This window comes from Leptinotarsa decemlineata, unplaced genomic scaffold, assembly GCF_025532065.1.
Source record: "Leptinotarsa decemlineata unplaced genomic scaffold, Ldec_3_MD MMD2_tig00001719_RagTag_RagTag, whole genome shotgun sequence".
Classification (NCBI taxonomy): domain Eukaryota; kingdom Metazoa; phylum Arthropoda; class Insecta; order Coleoptera; family Chrysomelidae; genus Leptinotarsa; species Leptinotarsa decemlineata.
Window position 1 is genome coordinate 6,288,756 of NW_027412569.1, and position 20,982 is coordinate 6,309,737.

General features: G+C 34.5%; 1 protein-coding gene across 2 annotated transcripts in view; it reads right to left on the reverse strand.

The window, feature by feature from the left end:
• The window catches only part of Hdc (Histidine decarboxylase), a 50,792-nt gene extending 29,930 nt beyond the window's left edge, over positions 1–20,862 (reverse strand). The window contains exons 1-2 of one of the 2 annotated variants that reach the window (XM_074176378.1): positions 20,727–20,862; positions 16,255–16,337 (exon numbers count right to left, since the gene is read on the reverse strand). In XM_074176378.1, the coding sequence (XP_074032479.1) occupies positions 16,255–16,282 (28 nt within the window). In that variant the 5' untranslated portion in view covers positions 16,283–16,337; positions 20,727–20,862. The remainder of the gene's footprint in view (positions 1–16,254; positions 16,338–20,726) is intronic. The other variant, XM_074176379.1, reaches the window with a different exon arrangement.
• Positions 20,863–20,982: the final 120 nt, after the last annotated feature.

Genomic DNA, 20,982 nt, shown 5'->3' on the forward strand with positions numbered 1-20,982 from the left:
ATTCCATATCTCAAGTGGCAGTTTATGGTCGCATAGTATAAGCTCAGTAAAATCTCTTTACTACAAAAATTAGCCATGAATCTCAGAGCATAGCACTTTTTTCTCAATTTAATACAGAGGGCCTCAATATGAGGAGTCCATGTGAGTTTGTAGTCCACGGTGACGCCTAACATTTTTGTAGAAGTACAAGATTCAATTGGCAGATCCCCATTTTCATGGATAACAAAATGTTCAGGCTACTTACTAATTGTGAACTTCATCATCACAGTTTTAGATGTATTGAGTGTTAAGTGATTTTTTTCTGCCCATATGTTTACTTGTTTATGTACATCCTGGGTTCTTTCCTGTAGGGTCGTTACATCAATTTCCTTCACTATGAAATTTGTGTCATCTGCATACGCTACTGTGTGAATAGTTGACAATCCTTGAAAATATTTCATCAGGTCATTTGCATATATCAAAAATAGTATAGGTCCAAGGATTGATCCCTGTGGGATACCTTGCCTAATGATTGCCAACTGACTGAGAGTGTTTTCAACACTGACACGTTGCCCTCTATTTTCCAGGTAGGATTTCATTAAATCTAGGGCAACTCCTCTTACACCATATCATTCCAATTTCCCTAATAGCAGGTCATGATTAACGCAATCGAAAGCTCTGGAGAAGTCTATGAACAATCCGCAAATATGGAATTTAGGTTGTGAATAAATAACTTTTAAAAGTTTTTGACCTTCTTTCAAAATATTCATACAATCTGTATTTTCTGAAATGATATCATCATTGAGTTAACGAAAACGTATCCCAGGTTGAAACTTCCAGTTAAAGATTGTTCCGTAAAAAACCAAAGGGGACGAGTTTAGGCATGAATGTCGTAGCGTTGGGGATGTTGTTCCAAATTTTGAAAAGGGATTAGAGTCCACTGTATGTTTTCGATTCTATACACACTTTGGGGGTAAATTTTGAAAGGAGCAAAATATCAAAATCGGACAGAATTTTTATGAAAAAGAATTATTATCAGTACTTTTTGTTGAAAAGATAATGTCTTGACATCACTTGCAGCAGAGACGGAGCAATCAACTCTTCTTTCAAAGAAAAATATGTATCATGACTCTTGGCTTGGGAGGTATTTCACTACACAACGACTTTTTCTTCAATTTGGGAAACTAGCTGCGGAGTAATTGATGTATCAGTTGGAGACTGGAAAAACTGTAATTAGTAATTTTGTAACCGAAAGAGAATCGAAACAGCTCCAAAGTTGGTCATCACCGATTATACACTCAAACTCATGGGGAAATAGATGTCTGTCCATTTATCTAGGTACCCGAGCGGAAATCTATGCTATTGAATTGTGCAGAGAGATTGTCTGCGGACAGTTGAGCGGCGGCGTTGGAAGCTCTTGGCTCCTACCTAGCAACGGTAGGAGCCAAGGCAATGAGGCTGCAGACTCCCTTACAAAGAAGGGTGCTGCAAGCAGCTTCATCAGACCAGAACCTGTGATTGGCATTGCTTCGAATCTTACCAAACAAACATTGAACACCTGCAAGACAATAAGATTTATGGACTTCTGGTAGAGTTTTTCATGATTGGCTCACTCCAAAGCGGTCATTTAACCTTCAGAGCTGAATACCAAACAGTTGCTGGACTAAAGTAGGGATGTATTGCGATGTCTAACAGACCTTCTCACAGGTCACTGTCGTCTGTATCAGCATATGCAGAAAGTCGTACTGTCGGAAGACATTGTGTGTCGCCTTTGTTTGGAAAATGATGAAATAGCAGAGAACATACTGAATTCCTGCCCCGCTAACGCTACACATATATTTACTGGAAAATCTGAGGATATCATAATTTAATTCAGGAAAAAGGCGCAGTCTATCAATATGGCCAATATGATTCAACGAATTTGACGCCACTCAAGTTTTTTTAGCTATATCAAATCGATGACTAACATTACGCAACATGGGACAGTACGGGAACTCAGAGACGGAATTACCAAAACTTGTGCTCGCAATATCTCAAAAACATCCGAAATTTAAAAATTGAGTTCGAAAATATACTCTCTCACTGCTAGGTGTTTCAAGTAAAATATTTCGTTTAAATTTTTTTTTTCCGAGCTCCACAGGTAGTATGTATCTAATATCATGGAGAATGATACTGCAAAGTAAAAAAAAATTTCAGGTTTGCTGGATAGTACCAAGCCGTGGCCTCTTCGGTCACCCAAAGTAATTCCTGTATATTTTTTGCGGGGACATTTGAAAAACTCACCTGTATCATTATACAGGGGTTGGTGGTTGAGTGAAATGTATTCAATTTCTGTATTTTACGGGAAACGTATTGTTTGAAGTTCCATATTTTTCAAACGAGCGGAGCGATTTTCAAAGGCCAGCCACCAATGGATATTAATTGGATATTATTATTAATCGACCATATTGCCATTTGAAAAACCAAGGGATAATACATCGGCACACAGGGTAAAAGGTTTTACAATGGTTTTTGTGTCGAAGATTTTTTCTCAAAAACAGGTGTTTCTGAATTTTTCACAAAAAGTTACTTCCCTAAAAGTTTCACTTTACAGTACGATGTATATTCATTTTAGAAATGATGATGCTTTATTCTGGTGAAGGAGCTGAAATACCATTAGTAAAATTGATGAAAAGATGAAACTATCAACGAATTTTATTTTATTGAAGGATATAGATACCAATTTATCTCTGTTTCGCTTCATTCCACTTGCTCATCCTCAAAATTGGAAACAATCAATTTATCAATTATTGCCATCGAGTGTACCCCAAATATCAGGTGTTTTCTGCAAAAACGCAGAACTCTCTTTCCAATTTCTGGAAAGTATAATCTTCCATTATAATAAAATGAAACCTTCGGTGTAGCTTTCTGTTTATCGAGTTAAAGACGACAGAATGAACTAGTTATGTGCCCGGCCGACTCTCGTTGAATTCGTTCGATGAATGTGACGTGAAACCATTATATGATTAACGAATCGAACAGGTACAAGGTCTTTTGAAAAATAAGGTGAATTTTCATTTTTCTCAAAAAAAATTATTTATTCATCAATTTCTCTTTTGTCCCCTTCAAAGAAGTTCCCTTACGAAATTATACTTTCTTGTCAGTCTTTCATAGGTTTCTGTGATCTTAGGGACAGAAAAAAGTCGCAGGACAGCAAATCTGGTGGATACGGTGACTGAGGCGAATGATTAAGTTGTTTTTGTTGGCCAAAAAATAACGAAAAAGCAATAACAAATGAGCAGGTGCATTATTGTGATTCAAAAGCCATGAATTGTTTTTTTACAATACAGGACGTTTTCTTCGTATTGCTTCTCGCAAGCGGCGCATAATACCTACTTTTTATTGACTGTACGACCATGTAGTAGGAACTCCTGATGAACTACGCCACGGTGCTCGAAGAAAACCGTGAGCAAAACCTTGACATTTGATCAAATTTGGCGACCTTTTTTTGGTCTTGGCTCTTCTGGTCATAACCATATAACCATGATTCATCTCCAGTTATGACCCTTTCAAGCAAATCTGTATCGCCGTTGACTTCATTCAACAATTCCTGTGTGATGTTCATGCGACGGTTTTTTTGGTCAAAATTCAGCAATTCTGGAATGAACTTTGTTGCCACAAGCTTCATGCCAAAAATTTCTCGAAAAATTGCATGGCATGATCCAACCGATATGGCGACATCCTCAGCAACTTCTCTACTAGTGATTTGACGATTCTTCATAATAATTTTTTTCAGATTCTCAACATTTCTATCGATTCTTGATGTGCTGGGGCGTCCATGACGAACGTCTTCATTCACAACTTCAAGGCCTTTTGTGAAAAGCTTGTACAATTCGTAAACATTTTTCTGACTCAGAGTAGAATGACCGTATGCCACTGTCAATATTTCAACTGTTTTTGAGCATCCCTTTTCATTTTACACAAAAATTTGATGTAAATCCTTTGGTTCATTTTTCGATAACAAAAAATCGCCAAAAAACACTTTCAACTTTGATGCCCCTCACCAATAAACTAAACATGTTGAATAGCTAAAACTATAAACATATGTTTGAGACGAGTGTATTGATAAATAAAAATCAAAAAGTCTCTTAGTCAGTGTACGCAGTCCGCGAAATTTGAACATTTACTTTAATTTTTGAACACACTCCGTATACAAAATTACGATACAGGTCCGTCAAAGTCATTTATTTTGCAATTAAAATTGGAAAGGATTGGATCAACTTCGAGCATTGATATTCCCATATAAATGAGCAATCTTTAGTAAATTCAGAAGTTATTGTTCTCGATGATTTTATTCAAAGTGAATAGTTTCAACTGTTGTTTAAATATTTTCCTACATGATTTTGCAGAATATTTTGATATATCAATTGATCCAACTAATTGCTTTGTTAGCTGTTCCACTAGAAGCTGATTCAGAAAATGTTTATCTGCAAGGTACTCTTGGGGTCTTTAACGTGTAATTTCCAGAAAATTGCAACCAATTACTGAATGAAAAAAAAAGAAAAGGAGTATCATATTTTTCTTGAACTACACACATCGCCACAATTCTTGGACCCCAATACGTTTGTCTAAATGATACACTATTATCATTAGTCAAGAAGTGTATTACAAAGTACATTCAATTTGGTTATGTAACCAATGCAAATTGGCTGAATTTAATTTTAACTCAACAAAAAAAAATACAAACGGGAAATAGTGCATAATAAAATGTCTGAATCTGAAATATGGAAGGAAACCATTTTAGAGCGTGGAAACAATAAGGGCTTTAATGGTATCCATTGGGATGTTGTTCCATTCTTCTTGGGCCGCGAGTGTGAGTTCCAGAGGGTGCTAGGAGGATTAATTCTGTTTGATATTGCTCGTTCGAAGAAATCCAACAAGTGCTCGATGGGATTCATTTCTGGTGAATTTGTTGAATATTCTCAAACTCTAGTGCATTTTGTACTCTTCTCGTGCGATGGGGTCTAGCATTGTCATCCATGAAAATGAAATTGACTCCAATTTCATTTCGGAGAGGATAAATAATGGGTTCAATGATGGTTCGAACATATCTATCCCCTGTCGTAGTATCTGAAATGGGAATAAGCTGCGTACAACGACCATGCATTATGCCTTCCCAAAACATTACCGATCCTTCTTGGTATGGAACGATTTCTCTAGCAAAATGTAGTCTTTCTTATCGTCCTTGTCCTCTCAAAACTCTGTGTCGCCGACTATCCCTAACTAAACCAAATCTGCTTTCGCCCGAAAAAATGACAATTTGCCACTGAGCTAAAAGCCAGTCTCTGTGTTCCTATGCCCACTGTAGACGAGCGGCTATGTGTCTGGGAAGTAGCCTGGGTACTCTCAATGGCCTCCTGGATTTCAAATTGGCTCTAGCAAGTCTCCGCTGTTTTTTGGTACTGGAAATCAATCAACCAAACGTTCTTCTCAAATAAGTTTGAACTGCAGAGACTGATATGGTTCGATTCTGACTTACATATCCTGCTAGATATCGATTTTCTCTTGCAATAGTTACCCTAGGACGCACAGGACAGTGCGTCCTAGGGTAACTAATGTCCTTCTTTGGGGTAATTCTACTGGTGCTGAAAAAATTTTCAAACTACAAAAAAAAGCAATGAGAATTATTTCAGATGCCGGTTTTAGAGATCATTGCAAACCCATATTTATTCAGATGAAAATAATGCCTTTACCAAGTATATATTTGTTCAATGCGCTTATTGAAATGAAGAAGAAGTCGAACTGTCTCTTAAAACAGTCGAATATTCACACTTATAACACCAGGCATGCCGATAAAATTTTAACGAATTATTTTCGATTGAATGAATCTCAAAAAAATAGTCTTGATTATACGTTTCATAATAACCTACCCATGGAGTATAAAAATCTTAGTTTGTCCATGTTCAAGAAAGCTCTGGAAAATTATTTTTTGAAACATTGTTTCTACTTTGTAGATGAATATCTGAAACACTTACGTGAATCCTCATGACTTGATTACTTTGACAACTAAGTAACATTATGTTTTTATTTATACATTACTTATATTCTAGTGCCTCGGCGTTTGAATTCAATTGATTGTACTGACTTGCTACAAACATTTTTGTATGTAACGTAGTGAAATAAATTCTATTCTATTCTGTTCCAACGCTGTTAGTTTCCTGGTACAAATGCACTATTCGGATAACTGAAGCGCAGGAAATCTTTAGTCTATCCGCGATTTGATGTTTCAGCAGACCCTCATCGTGCAAAACCACTATTCTTTTTTTTTTTATTCAAGCAAGAATCGCATCAACCACAGAGGGTTATTGGCGGGGTACATTGCAAGTTATAATATATATATATATATATATATATATATATATATATATATATATATATATATATATATATGTATGTATGTATGTATATATATATATATATATATGTATATATATACACTCATATATAGACATATACACACATATATACGAACTTCATATTTGATTGTATACATTAATTTTCATTATAAATTGTATAATTTTCTCCACATTGTTATTCAAAGTGAGTTTTATGTTCTCGCTGATGTTCATTAGTTTTCGTTCTTCATTGTAGGAGGGGCAAAGACATATGATGTGATCCACTGTCAACGGTGTATTGCAAAATTCACATAATTTGGGAGTTTGTTTCTTGAATAAATGTTCATGTGTTATTCTGGTGTGACCAATCCTCAAACGAGTAATTGTGCTTTGATCTCTTCTGGTTAAGTATGAGTAGTTCTGTTTGATCAATTCCGGATTCACTTTGAATAATTTATTTGTGGATTGCTTTTGCCACCTTTCTGTCCAATCCTGTGAAATTTTCGTTCTAATAGAACTATATAAATCTTCATGATGAACTTTATATACATATGTTTATCGCTTCAGGGTTCTCAAAGGAGTTACGTGCCACAAAATCTGCCTTTTCGTTACCGAGAATACCAATGTGAGAAGGAACCCATACTATTTCCACTGAACGATTGTCATGATATAGTTCTTGAAGATCAACTTTGATTTGAAGGAGAAGCGGATGCTTTGGGTGAAGTTGACGTATCCCCTTGACAGCGCTCAGTGAATCGGTGAAAATAACTGCATTGCCCACCATATGCTTGGCTTGATCCAAAGCCTGCGCTATCGCAAATATTTCTCCAGAATATACGCTACATGTGGAAGGTAGTTTGTAGCATTGACTAAGTTCTTTATTGACTGTGGCAGCTCCTACGCCGTCTATTGTTTTCGATGCATCTGTGTATATGTGATTGAACTTAGGGTGGTATTTCTAAATTCCCCTTGGATGACCTTACTTGCTGTTTCACTTTTTGGAAGACTCAATAATTCAGTGTTGTAGTGAGGAATTTTAATAGTCCATGGAGGTGGATAGATTAGTCGTATGGAATAAGTTGAGTCAGACATGAGGGAATCGGACATTCTGTGGATTCTAGTATGGAAAGGAGTAGTAGTAGTATTCTTGTTCTATGGAACACTGAAATAATTTTGCCAGGCATACTTGCAAAGAAGATCTCAACAATCACTCAAACACGCTAAATCGATATGAACCACTTTTTAAAATCTAAAATTACAGGAAATTGTGTTTGTAAACATTTTTGAATGCCTAGCACAGGTGAAATAAATAAATATGAAATGTACACAAAAAACCAGCCATGATAAATATTTTGTTTTACAATTCACGAGGGGGGTCCAAGAACTTCGGAGATGTGTGTATTTGATAAAAGCGACGTAGTAACATAATAATCAGAAAAAAGTTTGTGATATGCGAAACGAAAGAAAAATAAAAGTTTACACAAACTGAAATAACTTTCAATTATCTTAACACAGAATCAAAAAAATTCAAAAATACAAACTCATTTTGACATTTTGCTTCAATACCATATCTTTATTGTGCACATCACTATACAATAATTATATCATCATATTATTTACTTATATTCAGTTCTGTATAAAAACACATTTGATCCTTCAGTTTAGACTATGAAATACATTTCATTATTTTTTTTAATCATTGTAAGGCATTTGAATTGGATTCACAGAAAGTTATTTGCTGAAAAATTCATGAGGTTTTTCAATTAGTTTCAATTAGATTATTTATTGATTCAGTATCAATGTGGTAAATATAAATCGGTAGGTTTTTTACCGAGTAATATTCCGAGAAAATACGTCATTCTCTGATTGGCATTTCACATTTAACTACTCGAAAAACTCCTTAATTATTACTTTGATTTTATTTTGGTTTCATGCCTAGTTTATTCAGATAAACAATTCCTCCATTATACAATATATAAGCGCTTTGTAAATGAATATATAAAAGTATTTGTGTGGAATCTCAGTAGAGTTTTAACAATGAACATGAAGATCTTTATTTTTCTACTCAAACCGTAGAAATTGTATATTCAATGTTATTTTTACGTATTCATTCGATTCACTCCTTTTTATTTGAATTCCAGAAAAGTAAACTCACGAAACTTTCACATATCATTCGAATTTTATAAATTATCTTTGTATTACGAGGGGTTTCCAGAATTTTTACAAATATATCACCTTATACTTGTCAGATTGTATTGAGTTACTTCAGCGATTTTTGATGCGCATTTTCCGTCAACCGATATCAATAAAATATATTTCAAATAGTTTAATGACTGAATTCTTTGCTGAACGTGCATTACTGAATTAATTTACTTGACATCAGATGAAACTAAAACCATAACTTTACAGTGAACTGATCAACACCGGATTCGGATAAAGCAAATGGTGAATTTGAAACGGAATCAATTCAGCATATATTGAAAACAGTTCCAATGTTTCGCTTTGAATCCGATTCCTTTTATAGCCAATAAATGCTGCCTCCATGGTTATTGAGATATACACACTGGTTAAAGTGACATTCACATTTTGCATCAATTCCAGCTTGTACAAACTTGGAATAGCAGATTTGACGATACTAGAAGTAATATATTTGGCAGAAGCAGTAGCAGACACTCTTTCAATGGAGACAAATAAGTAGGTACAAATTAAAATGGAATTGTTTCAAATTCTTACCGAGAAAAATTTCCGGAGACAAAATTGATACGTGCTTTCAACAGTTTGATCAGTTGGAATTGAATTCACTACATTTTCAATCAGTAACGATGTATAAACATTTTTGTTTCTTGGGATCGATAAAGATTATCATATTTTTTTTATAATATCAACAATATATTTTCCTACATTCTGATATGAATGTCGATTATTGAGGATAAGAGGTTGAATAACTTACCTGTAAGGACGTTCAATCCTCAATTATACGAGATATAGACCGGGAGCCCGTGACAGAAATTTTGACCCCATTTTTTACCGTCTGCCTTTTTCAGAAGACATATTTACAGCCACAAGCAACAGTTTTATGCGTTAAACGAATTTCATTTCCATGTTACTCATGCTGAAACATTAACTTTAGTTTGCATTTTTTACCATACAAAACTTGGTAAGATATAAACTTCAGTATTAAAAATTCAGAGAAAAATTAATGGTGGACGAATAGACCGCGTTTACACAACTGAAAAAAACTTTTACCAACATTTTACCGTCTGCTATTGTTTCCTTGCAATATACACACATCGGAAAAGTCTAGGGATATTTTTATAACATACTAAATATCATAAAAATAAATGCATGAGGTCGTTTAATTTCGATTAAATTGGTACACTCGACCACCCTGTAGATTTCTATGGGTTGAACAAAGCCTGCAAAAACGGTAACTAATCTTTCATCAAGTTTTTTACAAACTGTAGGTTTTCGGCTAAAATGAATAATCTGAAAGTGTCGAGTTTGTACATTCTATGCAGTTCTTGCTCAGCAATCAAACTGGAAATATTGTGCTTTAACATGGAACGCCATTACTTACCATTGGCTGAGATGAAAAGAGCTGTAGGGCTTCTTCAAGTTGGCATGCGACAAAATGATGTAGCTCTTCGTTTGGGGTTCTACCAAAGTGTTATCAGTCGATTGTGGCGGCGTTTCCGTGAAACTGGCAGTCCAGCCGAACAACATCCAGGGCGAGGACGCGCTACAACTGCAGTTCAAGACCGATTTTTGGTCTTAACCGCAAGAAGACAATCACAGCACCTGAGTTGGTTAACGTGTTGCAGCAGACGCACCAAGTAACCATTGGTCGTGATACTGTCAGAAATCAACTGCATGAAGCAGATCCCCACAACAGAAGGCCACTTAGATGTCCACCTTTGTCGAGAGGCAATCGCGGTAGAAGATTAGAGTGGTGTCAAGAACATCAAAACTGGGATGCAAATGATTGGGCCACAGTTTTGTTTGCAGACGAATCCAGATTTGAATTTCATCCAGATTCTCGTCGAGTAAGACTGTAGAGATGACCTGGAAATAATGAACGTTTGAGACACGTCCAGGAAGTCCACACATACAGAGGTGGTATAGTAACGCTATGGGGCGGAATCATGATCGGCGGCAGAACCGATCTCGTTTTTCCAAATCGCTCCCTCACAGCTTGACAGTACCTCGACACCATTCTTCTACCTATCGTCCGTCCGTTTGCTGGTGCTGTTGGTGAAAACTTCCACCTTATGCACGATAATGCTCGTCCACATGTCGCGCGTCTAGTGACTGACTGGCTCACCAACGAAGGAGTTGATGTATTGCCATGGCCAGCACAATCACCGGACCTGAATCCCATCGAGCATGTATGGGACATGCTTCAACGAAGAATTACTCCGCATATGAGGAACATTCACACAACGTTTCAATTGAGAGAGCTTTTAATCGCTGAATGGGCAAATGTACCTCAACAAGACATTGACAATCTCATTTTGTCGATGCACGATAGATGTAGGGCCGTAATAAACCAGCGTGGAGGCCATACTTTGTACTGATTCCAATTTTTTTTGTACTATGATTTTTTTTTTGGGTGCCAAAGAAGAGCCATATTTTTTTTTAGTTTTGCTTATATGCGCACTCAGTATTTTTGACCATTTAATAAATTTTGTTGTAAGTTACATTCGTTTATGGGCAACGTAAAGTTTGAAAAAGCTTTTGCAGGCTTGGCGAATCGTTTTTTTTTTTTGGTTGCCGACACTGCACCAATAATCGAAGAATTTGTGTTCCGTATGTATGCAACAACCAAATATAAGTTATCCAAAGTCTCAAGAATGAAGTGAGAGTTCGGATATTTGACGCATCCAATCTACTACCATGTGCCAGAGAGTTGCAACAACAAATTTGAAGAACAGCATATATATCAAACATGTGGACCAATTCTTTTGAAAAAAGTCCATCTCAATTAGACCCAATAAATTATGGCTGGTGTCACAATGATAATGGACAGTATACATTTAACTGGTTCGAAGGACCTGATACGCCTGAAAACATTCAAGAAAATTATATTAACATCTGCAGGTATGTAAGTATTTGAGAAATTATGAGAACTCGATGAAATGAAAATCCAGCACGAAAATATCGAAAATGCTACCTCACGTAATTAATCGAAATTGAATAAATGTAGTAGCATATGTTCACGTATCGTTTAAATAATTTTGCACTCTTTTCACATCCTTTAAACTGTATCACAAAAATTGATTATTAGATTACTACCTTTTTTTTGTTGTAGATCCTACTGAATTTGCTCAGCTCAATGATAAGAAAGTTGCAGATTTGGGAAATGAAAATATTGCTGAAGATCATGATGATGATGATAATGATGATGATGATGATTCAGAAGGCAAGAAATCATTGAATCAGATGAGAGTTATTCAGTTCTTATGTCGATATTGTAATAAAAATAGTGTTTATGTATTTCTAAATCTCGTACATTCATCATTATTTATTCCCACTTCACCAAATCAACTGCTGCAAAAAGTGGTAATGGAAGTTGTATCGTTTCAGGGGTGTTCTCCACTGAAATTGATGAAAATCTCCTATGAAGTAATATTGACACTTGTGTCATAAAAAATTGTCTACCACTCTCTTCTAAACACGGTCTATTCGTCTGTCAATTGACAGTTCGTCTATTCAATAATTATATATTGCACGGAAACAATGGCAGACGGTGAAACGTTGATCAAAGTTATTACTTTTTTTTGCAAATTAAAAAATATTTTTCTCTTGTATGAACAGAGTTAATTCGTCTACCAATTGACAATTGTCTACTTTATAATCATATATATTGCAAGGAAACAATGACAGACGGTAAAACTTTGGTCAGAATTATTACTTTTTTTAACAAATGAAAAAATATTTTTTTCAGTTGTATAAACACGGTCAATTCGTATTCCAATTGACAATTCATCTACTTGAGAATCATATATATTGCAAGGACACAATGGCAGACGGTAAAATGTTGGCAAAAGTTATTATTTTTTTTGCAAGTTCATTCGCGTCTGCATATACTCAAAACGTTGCCAATTTGTATCCCAACAGTTGTCGCAGGACATTTTAATTATGAAACTTCATTACATTCAAGAGGCAGACGATAAAAAATGGTTCAGAGACACTGTACAAAAATTATTAATTGACTAATGCCTATAAATTATCAATTCACCGGCAAACCGTCTGCCTTTTGAAAATTCGTTCATTTCATGCTACTGTTAGTCTACGCTGTGCTTGACAGACGGTAAAAAATTGATTTCAGTTAATACTTTTTTTTGGATAAATGAAAAATTCATGTTTTAGCCGGAACACCATATAACCGTCTGCCAATTGTTTTATCTGTGGGTTGTGTAACCTAGCCTTCCGGTCGCATGAATGGCAGACGGTAAAATGGTGGTCAAAAAAGCTTTTTTTTATGCAAACTAGACTTGACGTTTAAGTATGTGTAACATTAGAAAAAAATTCGTTCAACGCTTAATACCGTTGCTTGTAGCTGTAAATATTTCCTCTGAAAAAGGCACACCGTAAAAAATGGGGTCAAAATTTCTGTCACGGGCTCCCGGTCTAATAGTCTCATCCAAAGAGATCACATTTTACAGTGTAATATCGAGGATGAGACCATAGAAGTATAATTTTATATAAAGTGTGACACATTTAAGATGAAGACAATGCTGTATTTTAGTCATCTTTGAAAGCAGATATTTGATTTTTGTTACAGGAATAGACCTTCATGAGCCGTACTTTTCGCAATACTCAGCCCGAATGACAGCCTCAAATCCAGTGTACTCCCTTCTTGCTAACAGAACGATTTTGGTGCAACATAGAAGAACCTGATATTCAATATGAAAAAATACAAATTAGTTACAATTATTAGTTACTGAAAATTAATATAAAATAAACTTAAAAAAAGCTTTTATTAGGCCCTAGAAAGATGAAAAATATTCAAATTACATTGAAACTTTTCATTTTCCAGTTACTTCACAGAATTCAATTGTAAATAATAAGATTCAAATTTAATTAAATCAGGGGTTCCCAACCTTTTTGCACCTGCATACCTCTTGATTTTTTGAGAAATATTGGCGAACCACCAGACCTAAATATTTCAATAAAATACTTATTCTTCTGAAAGTGTTCAAAAGCTTTTTCAATTAAATTCCTGAGAAAACTTTATATTTAATGGTTAGATATTTGTTTATTCATAACATGCTTATAATAAAGGAGTAATAAAAAGATTAAATTGGTATTGATTAACAGTTTTATTTATTACTCATAGGTCTAAAAACATACAAATAAAAAATTATTGAAAAGTCAGCAAAACATTAATCATCATACAAAATATACTTTTATAGTCTTCAGTGCGGAGTTTGTTGTTTGCCTGTGATTAAAATATCAACATTTGGAGTGATGGAACTTATCTTCAATCCTAATTTCTCTTCAACACTTATTCTGCTTCTATATTTACTTTTTATGTACATGAGTTCAGGAAATCCAGTCTCACACAAGTAACTCGTAACAAATGGCATCAAAAATAGCAGAGCTTGCCGGAAGAGCAAAGAATACTCGGTTTTAAATCCAATGAATACCTCGTTACCTTGCGTTTTTATAAACTAGGGGTAAAGCTTCAGTAGGTGCGCCTATAGAGACTACGATTGGTCTCACCGATAGTGTGGGTTTATGTATTTTGGGCAAAGCATAGAACCTTGGAGCGATACCATTATAGCAAGTAAGTTTCTTTTTTGTTGTTTCATCAATGTAGTTACTATCTTTTAAAGAATTCAAAGAATTTGAAGAATTAAAGGATAGTTACTACATTGATGAAACAACAAAAAAGAAACTTGAACTACCTATCGTATCACAAACATTCTACGAAAGTGAATTTGGTCAAACAACTAAAAAATAGGGTGCTAAAAATCTCAGATACAAGTTTCTACAATGAAAACCTCAAAACTCTTTCGAATCTTTTCATAGAAAATTCTTATCCCATTCGGTTGATGAATAATATTTTGTTCAAACCAACATCTCTAGAAAACAATGACTTAACTACCAATTTAACTATCCACTCTATCAATGGTGATGTCCCAGTCCAATATATTTTCACAAACTTACCCTTCATTAAGGAGATAACTCCCAAACTATCTAGGATATTTCAGAATTTACCGAACATTAAAATAGCCAATAAAACGGTACTTACCATAAAATCAATACATAGCAAAGTCAAAGACAAGGTTCCATTAATAAACCAAGTGAATATTGTTTATAGTATTCCGTGTCAATCATGTGATAAGATATATGTTGGCCAAACTTCGCGATCATTAGGTGCTAGAATTACTTCGCACAAAAGTGACTGTAGATTACATCCAGAAAGATGCTCTTTAGCAGACCATGTTAATAAGTTTGACCACCATATGGATTATAACTCAATGAAAATATTAACCACTGAATCAAGGTCAGTTGAGAGGTCCTTTCTAAAAATGTCTTACATTTTTGAAAATAACAATTGTATGAACAAAAGAACAGATATTAATCACTTAAGTGAAATTCATTCCTACTTATTGACTCTAGACAAGAACTTTTATAAGAACAATATCAATTTGAACAATTCCATTGTATAACAAATCTCAATTTCAACCCAATCATGAAATGAATTTCAAACCAAACATAAATTTTACATTATAAACTAGAGTACACTTGGTACTCCTAGTGAAATTTTAAGCTCTCCTATCACTTGTCAGAAGTCATTCTGTCATTTTTCAAAGTTCTAACCTCAGACTTGTTCATTTGAATCCTGCGCACACGAGGTGAATAACGGTCTGACAGATATTATATTTATAAAAAAAATTTTTTAATCATTCAGAATTGTATATCAAGTTTCATCTTCGCCAATATCTCACCATTTCTTCTTCAACATCAATGAAACCATCCTCACATAAGATGTAAGTCATGAGCATGTAATATTTTTTGATTTTACTGTAAAACTTATATTATTTTAGTTTCCCTGATGATGGAAATAAAATTTTCCGAAAGCTTGTACTAACTTAAAACAGTACTCATTTACTTGCTGCAATATATATATATATATATATATATATATATATATATATATATATATATATATATATATATATATACAGTATGAAAGCCGAATGGAATTATTCTGTGATTTCAATCATTGTACATGAAAAAACCGTCAATATTGGATGTTGAAAATAAATCCTAGTGGAAAGAAAAGTAAGGGTTTATGATAAGTTATTGAAATATTATTATTTTCAGATTCAAAATAAAAATTATCATTCATTAAAACGAAATCGTTTGACGACATTCGCTTCAGATAGTAGCTGTCAGTTCCAGTTTATCAATATCAATTATACGTAAATTTTGTTTACCATACAAAACTATGGTGGAACCGGTAAATTATTATAAATCAGCCTATTAGCTGTGGCGAATGGAAATGAAATCACAAAATTTTGTTCAAACAGTCTGTTAGCGTTCTGCAGAGTATAGATACTTCAATTTATTTTCAATGTTCCAATCTTCTTATCAAAGAAAACGATAACATTTTCGAAAGAACCCTAGATTTTCCAATAAGTTCATTAGGGTTTCTCATCAGTGACCAGCAAAGTCATTAAAAAAAGTTTTGAGCAGTTTGAGCAGCCCGAAACAAATATTGTTTTTTAACATGATATTTCTCAGAGTGCATAGATAATGCACAGATAATTTCTTTCAGTAGTTGTCATAAAAATTTGCCACTCTTGTTTCGGAAAATAAGGCTTGGAAATTTTAGCATTCCAAAATAATTTCTCAATATATTCACACTAGTATTCAAGTAAATACTCACCTTCTATTCTGAATTCCTTCCCATCCATACTGAACAACAAAAATAGGTGGTCGTTTGTAACCTTTCAGTAAAATCAGCGAACCCTGTAAAAACTGAATATCAGCGTTAACGCACTTGACAATTTTGCAAGAAATTGAAAGCAAAATGAAGAATGGCACAATGAAATATAGAAATGATTCAATCCCTTTCAATTCAAACAAGATTCCTTTGGCTGGGATTGAATCAAATGAGGGAATGAATGTAATTACGTACTGCCATCGGTGACATGGGTAGATTCAACCCATGACATGAAGTCATAATTTTATTGATGTTGTAAAGTTATTCGGATTGGTGCTGAAGAGGAAATAAGGCAGGTGCATCATTCCGAAACATCGGATGTCCACCAGTGGGGGTGACAATGTTACAAGCAAGTAATTTCATCTCTATCTCTCCCATTTAGTATATTGTGTAGTAATCCTGTGAATGATATCTGATTCGATTCCATAACGAATGTTTAGAATACAAACTGAATAGAGAAAAGAGATATAATCGTAGTTGTTTCGAGAGTATTTTATAGGGCAATTGAATGTTTACATGAAAGTAGTTGTTCAAAAGGGCTTTTTCTTCCAGTTTCTGTCTGAAAATTAGTTCTTTGCGTGTACTTCACATCTTCGTGAAGAGTCTATTTGGAAATTGATTGATTTTTTTTATTCTGAAGATTACCACAGTTTTTTGTATAATGATAAAGGAGTAGGAAGCCAAAATTTTCCTTTTCCAAAAATTGCAATAGAATGTAAGAAGGTGATTGAAATAAGAAACACGAGGTGTCAAGACTTCAGAACTTCAAAGACTGCAAAATTTGGAATTGAAAAAAAAAATTCATGAGCTATGGTCTGCGAATTGAAAATGAAAATGAATTATTGTAAAAAAAACATTTTTGAAAATGAACTTTCATCAACATGCTCTGAAAATAAGCAAATTAACTTTGAATTGAATCAAAATCATCACAATAATATCATCAAATCTGAGTCAGAAAAATGTGAATGAACACGCTTGCCTTGGACGCCCCACCATATCTAGAATCGATAAAAATGTTGAGAAAGTGAAAAAAATTGTTATATAGAATCATATAATCACTATCAGAGACGTTGTTGAGGATGTCAGCACATCGGTTAGCTCATGCCATGCAATTTTTTCGAAAATTCTGGCCATGAAGTGTGTCTCAGCGAAATTCGATCCAAAATTGCTGAGTTTTGACCAAAAAAAACCGTCGTTGTTGATTGACGTCAACGGCAATCCAGATAACTGGTGACGAATCATGTGTATATGGTTATGACATCAATCGTTCCACTAAAAGAGCGCAGGAGAGCCAAAACCAAAGAGGCACGCCAAGTTCGATAAAATTTCAAGGGTTTGCTTACCATTTTCTTCGAATATCATGGTGCATCAGGAGTTCTTCGCACATAGTCTTGTCACGGTCTTGAAGTTATGCGACGCTTGAGACAAGAAACACGAAGAAAACGTTCGGTATTGTGGAAAAACAATTGATGGTTTGTGCATCACGAAAATGCATCTGCTCACGTGTCATTGCTTGTTCGTAATCATGCGTCAGCCACCGTATTCACCAGGTTTGGCCCCCTGCGACTTTTCCTGTTCCCAAGATCGAAAAGACCCATGAAAGGGCGGGGCATTTTGCTATGATTGGTGAGATAAATACCGAATCGCTCAGATATCTCAAGGACATACCGAAAAGTGAATATCAGAATTTATTCGAGGTTTGGAAAAAACATTGCCGCGAGTGTATTGTATCTTGGGGGTACTACTTCGGATAAAACAAATTAGAAATTGATGAATAAATAAATAGTTTTTGAGAAAAATGAAAATTCACATCATTTTTGGAACAGGCAGCGCATTAAATGGAACCGCAATATACAGGGTGTTCCTAAACATCGTGCACATACGAAAGGGGGTAATTCTTTGGCTTATTTCATAACTACAAGTTCATATGAACATAGGTCCACAAACGCTTCGTTGCCGATTTACAGGGTGTTGAAATTACAAGATTTTTCTTGTTATTTCTTTGGAGCTCCTGCAGTTTTCGAGATATTGAGCTCAAATTTGGAATCTAGATTGTGTTATAGGGCATACATTAGTCAGATGGGTTTTGTCAGATGGTTGTTGATTCTACAAGGTGATATTTTTTCAGAAGTCATGTTCCTTTTTTTCCCCGTGAACTTTTTTACTGTGCGCCGCTGGTAGATTCTAAAATACAAAATGAATTTTCCGTTTTATTTGGAAACTTTTTTTGTTTACAAACTCTTTTCATTTCTACGACCGTTATCGAGAAAAAAATTAAAGATTTTTGGTAGAAATTATTTATTTTACAATACAAAAACCTCTATTCAGTTGTTCTCATACACTTCATGTGAACACTTCCGAGAGAAAATAGAAAAATATGCTGGAGTGCTGTCGTGCATACATCAAATTTCTCAACAAAAGAGGCAAGTGTTCGAGTATTAAAGGCGATTCCTGCAGTTCCTATTGAACTTCTTTGCAGTGCGCCGCTGGTAGATTCTACGATACAAAATAAATGTTTTGCCAGACGTTTGTACATGGAGCGCTATCCCAATAGAGTAATACCTGATCAAAGAACATTCTCGAATATCCATAGGCGTCTTGTAGAAAGTGGATGTGTTAATAAAAAGGTATGTGACGGAGGTAGACCACGTACTGTTAGAACTCCACAGATCGAAGAAGCTGTTCTAAATGAAATAGAAGAACATCCCATTTCTAGCACCAGAATAATCGGTAAACATTTGAATATTAGTCATCAGGTTATTTGGAGAATATTGCGCGAGTTTCTACTATACCTTTACCATATTCAAAGAGTGCAGGCGCTTCTTCCTCGAGATTTCCCTTTGAGGATCAATTTCTGCCAGTGGTACCTTAATAAACTAGCAGATGACCCCGATTTTGACTGTAAAATCCTTTTTACTGACGAAGCCAATTTTTCAAGGAATTCCATTATTAATTTTCATAACAACCACATATGGGCACAAGAAAATCCACATGGAATTGTAGAAGCACATTTTCAAGAGCAGTTTTCATTAAATGTATGGGCTGGTATACTACGGGATCATTTGATTGGTCCTTTCTTTTTGCCTGGTCGACTTAATGGTCGCTTCTACAGACATTTTTTGCAACACGAATTGCCTTTGTTACTCGAAAACGTGCCTCTTTTGTTGAGAAATCAAATTTGGTTTATGCACGATGGCGCCCCAGAGCAATATCTCAAAAACTGCAGGAGCTCCAAAGAAATAACAAGAAAAATCTTGTAATTTCAACACCCTGTAAATCGGTAACGAAGCGTTTGCGGACCTATGTTTATATGAACTTTTAGTTATGAAATAAGCCAAAGAACTACCCCCTTTCGTATGTGGCGATGTTTAGAAACACCCTGTATATCCTCTAAATATGGTTCTTCCATAAATACCTCTTCTGAGATGAAAAGTTGATATGAAAAGTTTGATGATAGATTAAATAAAATTTTGAGTGAAAGCCTATTTTTTTTCTATCAATATTTTTAGTGTTGAGTATATAGACATTCTTTTTCGAAAGGTGTAAATAATCAGTCAGATAAATATTTCTGCTGTCATTTGAATTCAGTAACAACTTGGAATCATTTAATAATTTGCTCTACATAATTGATATACCTAAATAACTAAAAATAACAAACTGAATAGAGAAAAGTATCTTCTGTATAATTCAGTGTTCATATAGAAGTATTTGTTTCGAAAGAATTTTTTCTTTCATGTAATTCAATGTTTATATGGAAGTAGCTGTTTCAGGAGGACTTTCTTTCAGTTTGTGTCTGAAAGTTACTTCTTTGCATGATATACACATCCATGTATAGAGTTACTTATTTTCAAATTGATCAATCCTTCCTTTCTTTGGAAGATTCTCTCATCCATTTTTTTGTATCAGATAGAGTAGTAGAAAGCCAAAAACTTTCTTTCCCAAAAAATTAATCACTCCTAAAAATATAACCCTTTCAAATCAACTAAAAAACACATTTCAGATTTTGATTTAGCTAGAGTAGAAGTACAAAAATATGTAAAACAGTGTGAGAATGAGTAAAAGAATACATCGAAAGTATCAATATTTCATTATAGTTTGTATTTATGAATTTTCCAACGGAGAAAAGAAGTATAATTTTTATAAGGATTCAGTTTAATACCCACCCAGATGATCGATATTTCAGAAAACTGAATTTGTGAGCTAGTTTACGACTAGTGAATCATACCAAAATGTGCATATGGAGAATTTATAATTCTATCGAGAAAAAAGAATTCCCATTTTTTCAAAGTGTCCCAAATATGTGTTTTCGAATTTTTTTCATTAAATATACATGATTAAGGTGAACAAAAAATAGCTTTTTTCTTGATAGATTTCATATGAGTTTCAACTGATAAATAACTCAAAAATACACTTACCCTTGTCTGGTCGATTCAGAACTAGTACACCCCAACACAATAAATAGGCTGAAGCCAAATGATATCAACAAGTAGCGCTTCGTGTCTTATATACGGTTTCTATCCGCGCTGTTTTACTGGAAAATTATCGGCGATTTACTTCGTTGGAGATTCCATGAAAATATTTTATTCATTCGACTTATATAACAGGTTTATTTGTTATAACATTTTGGAGGGTGTGAATTCACATTTATTGATAATGATTGGTTGTTCTGTT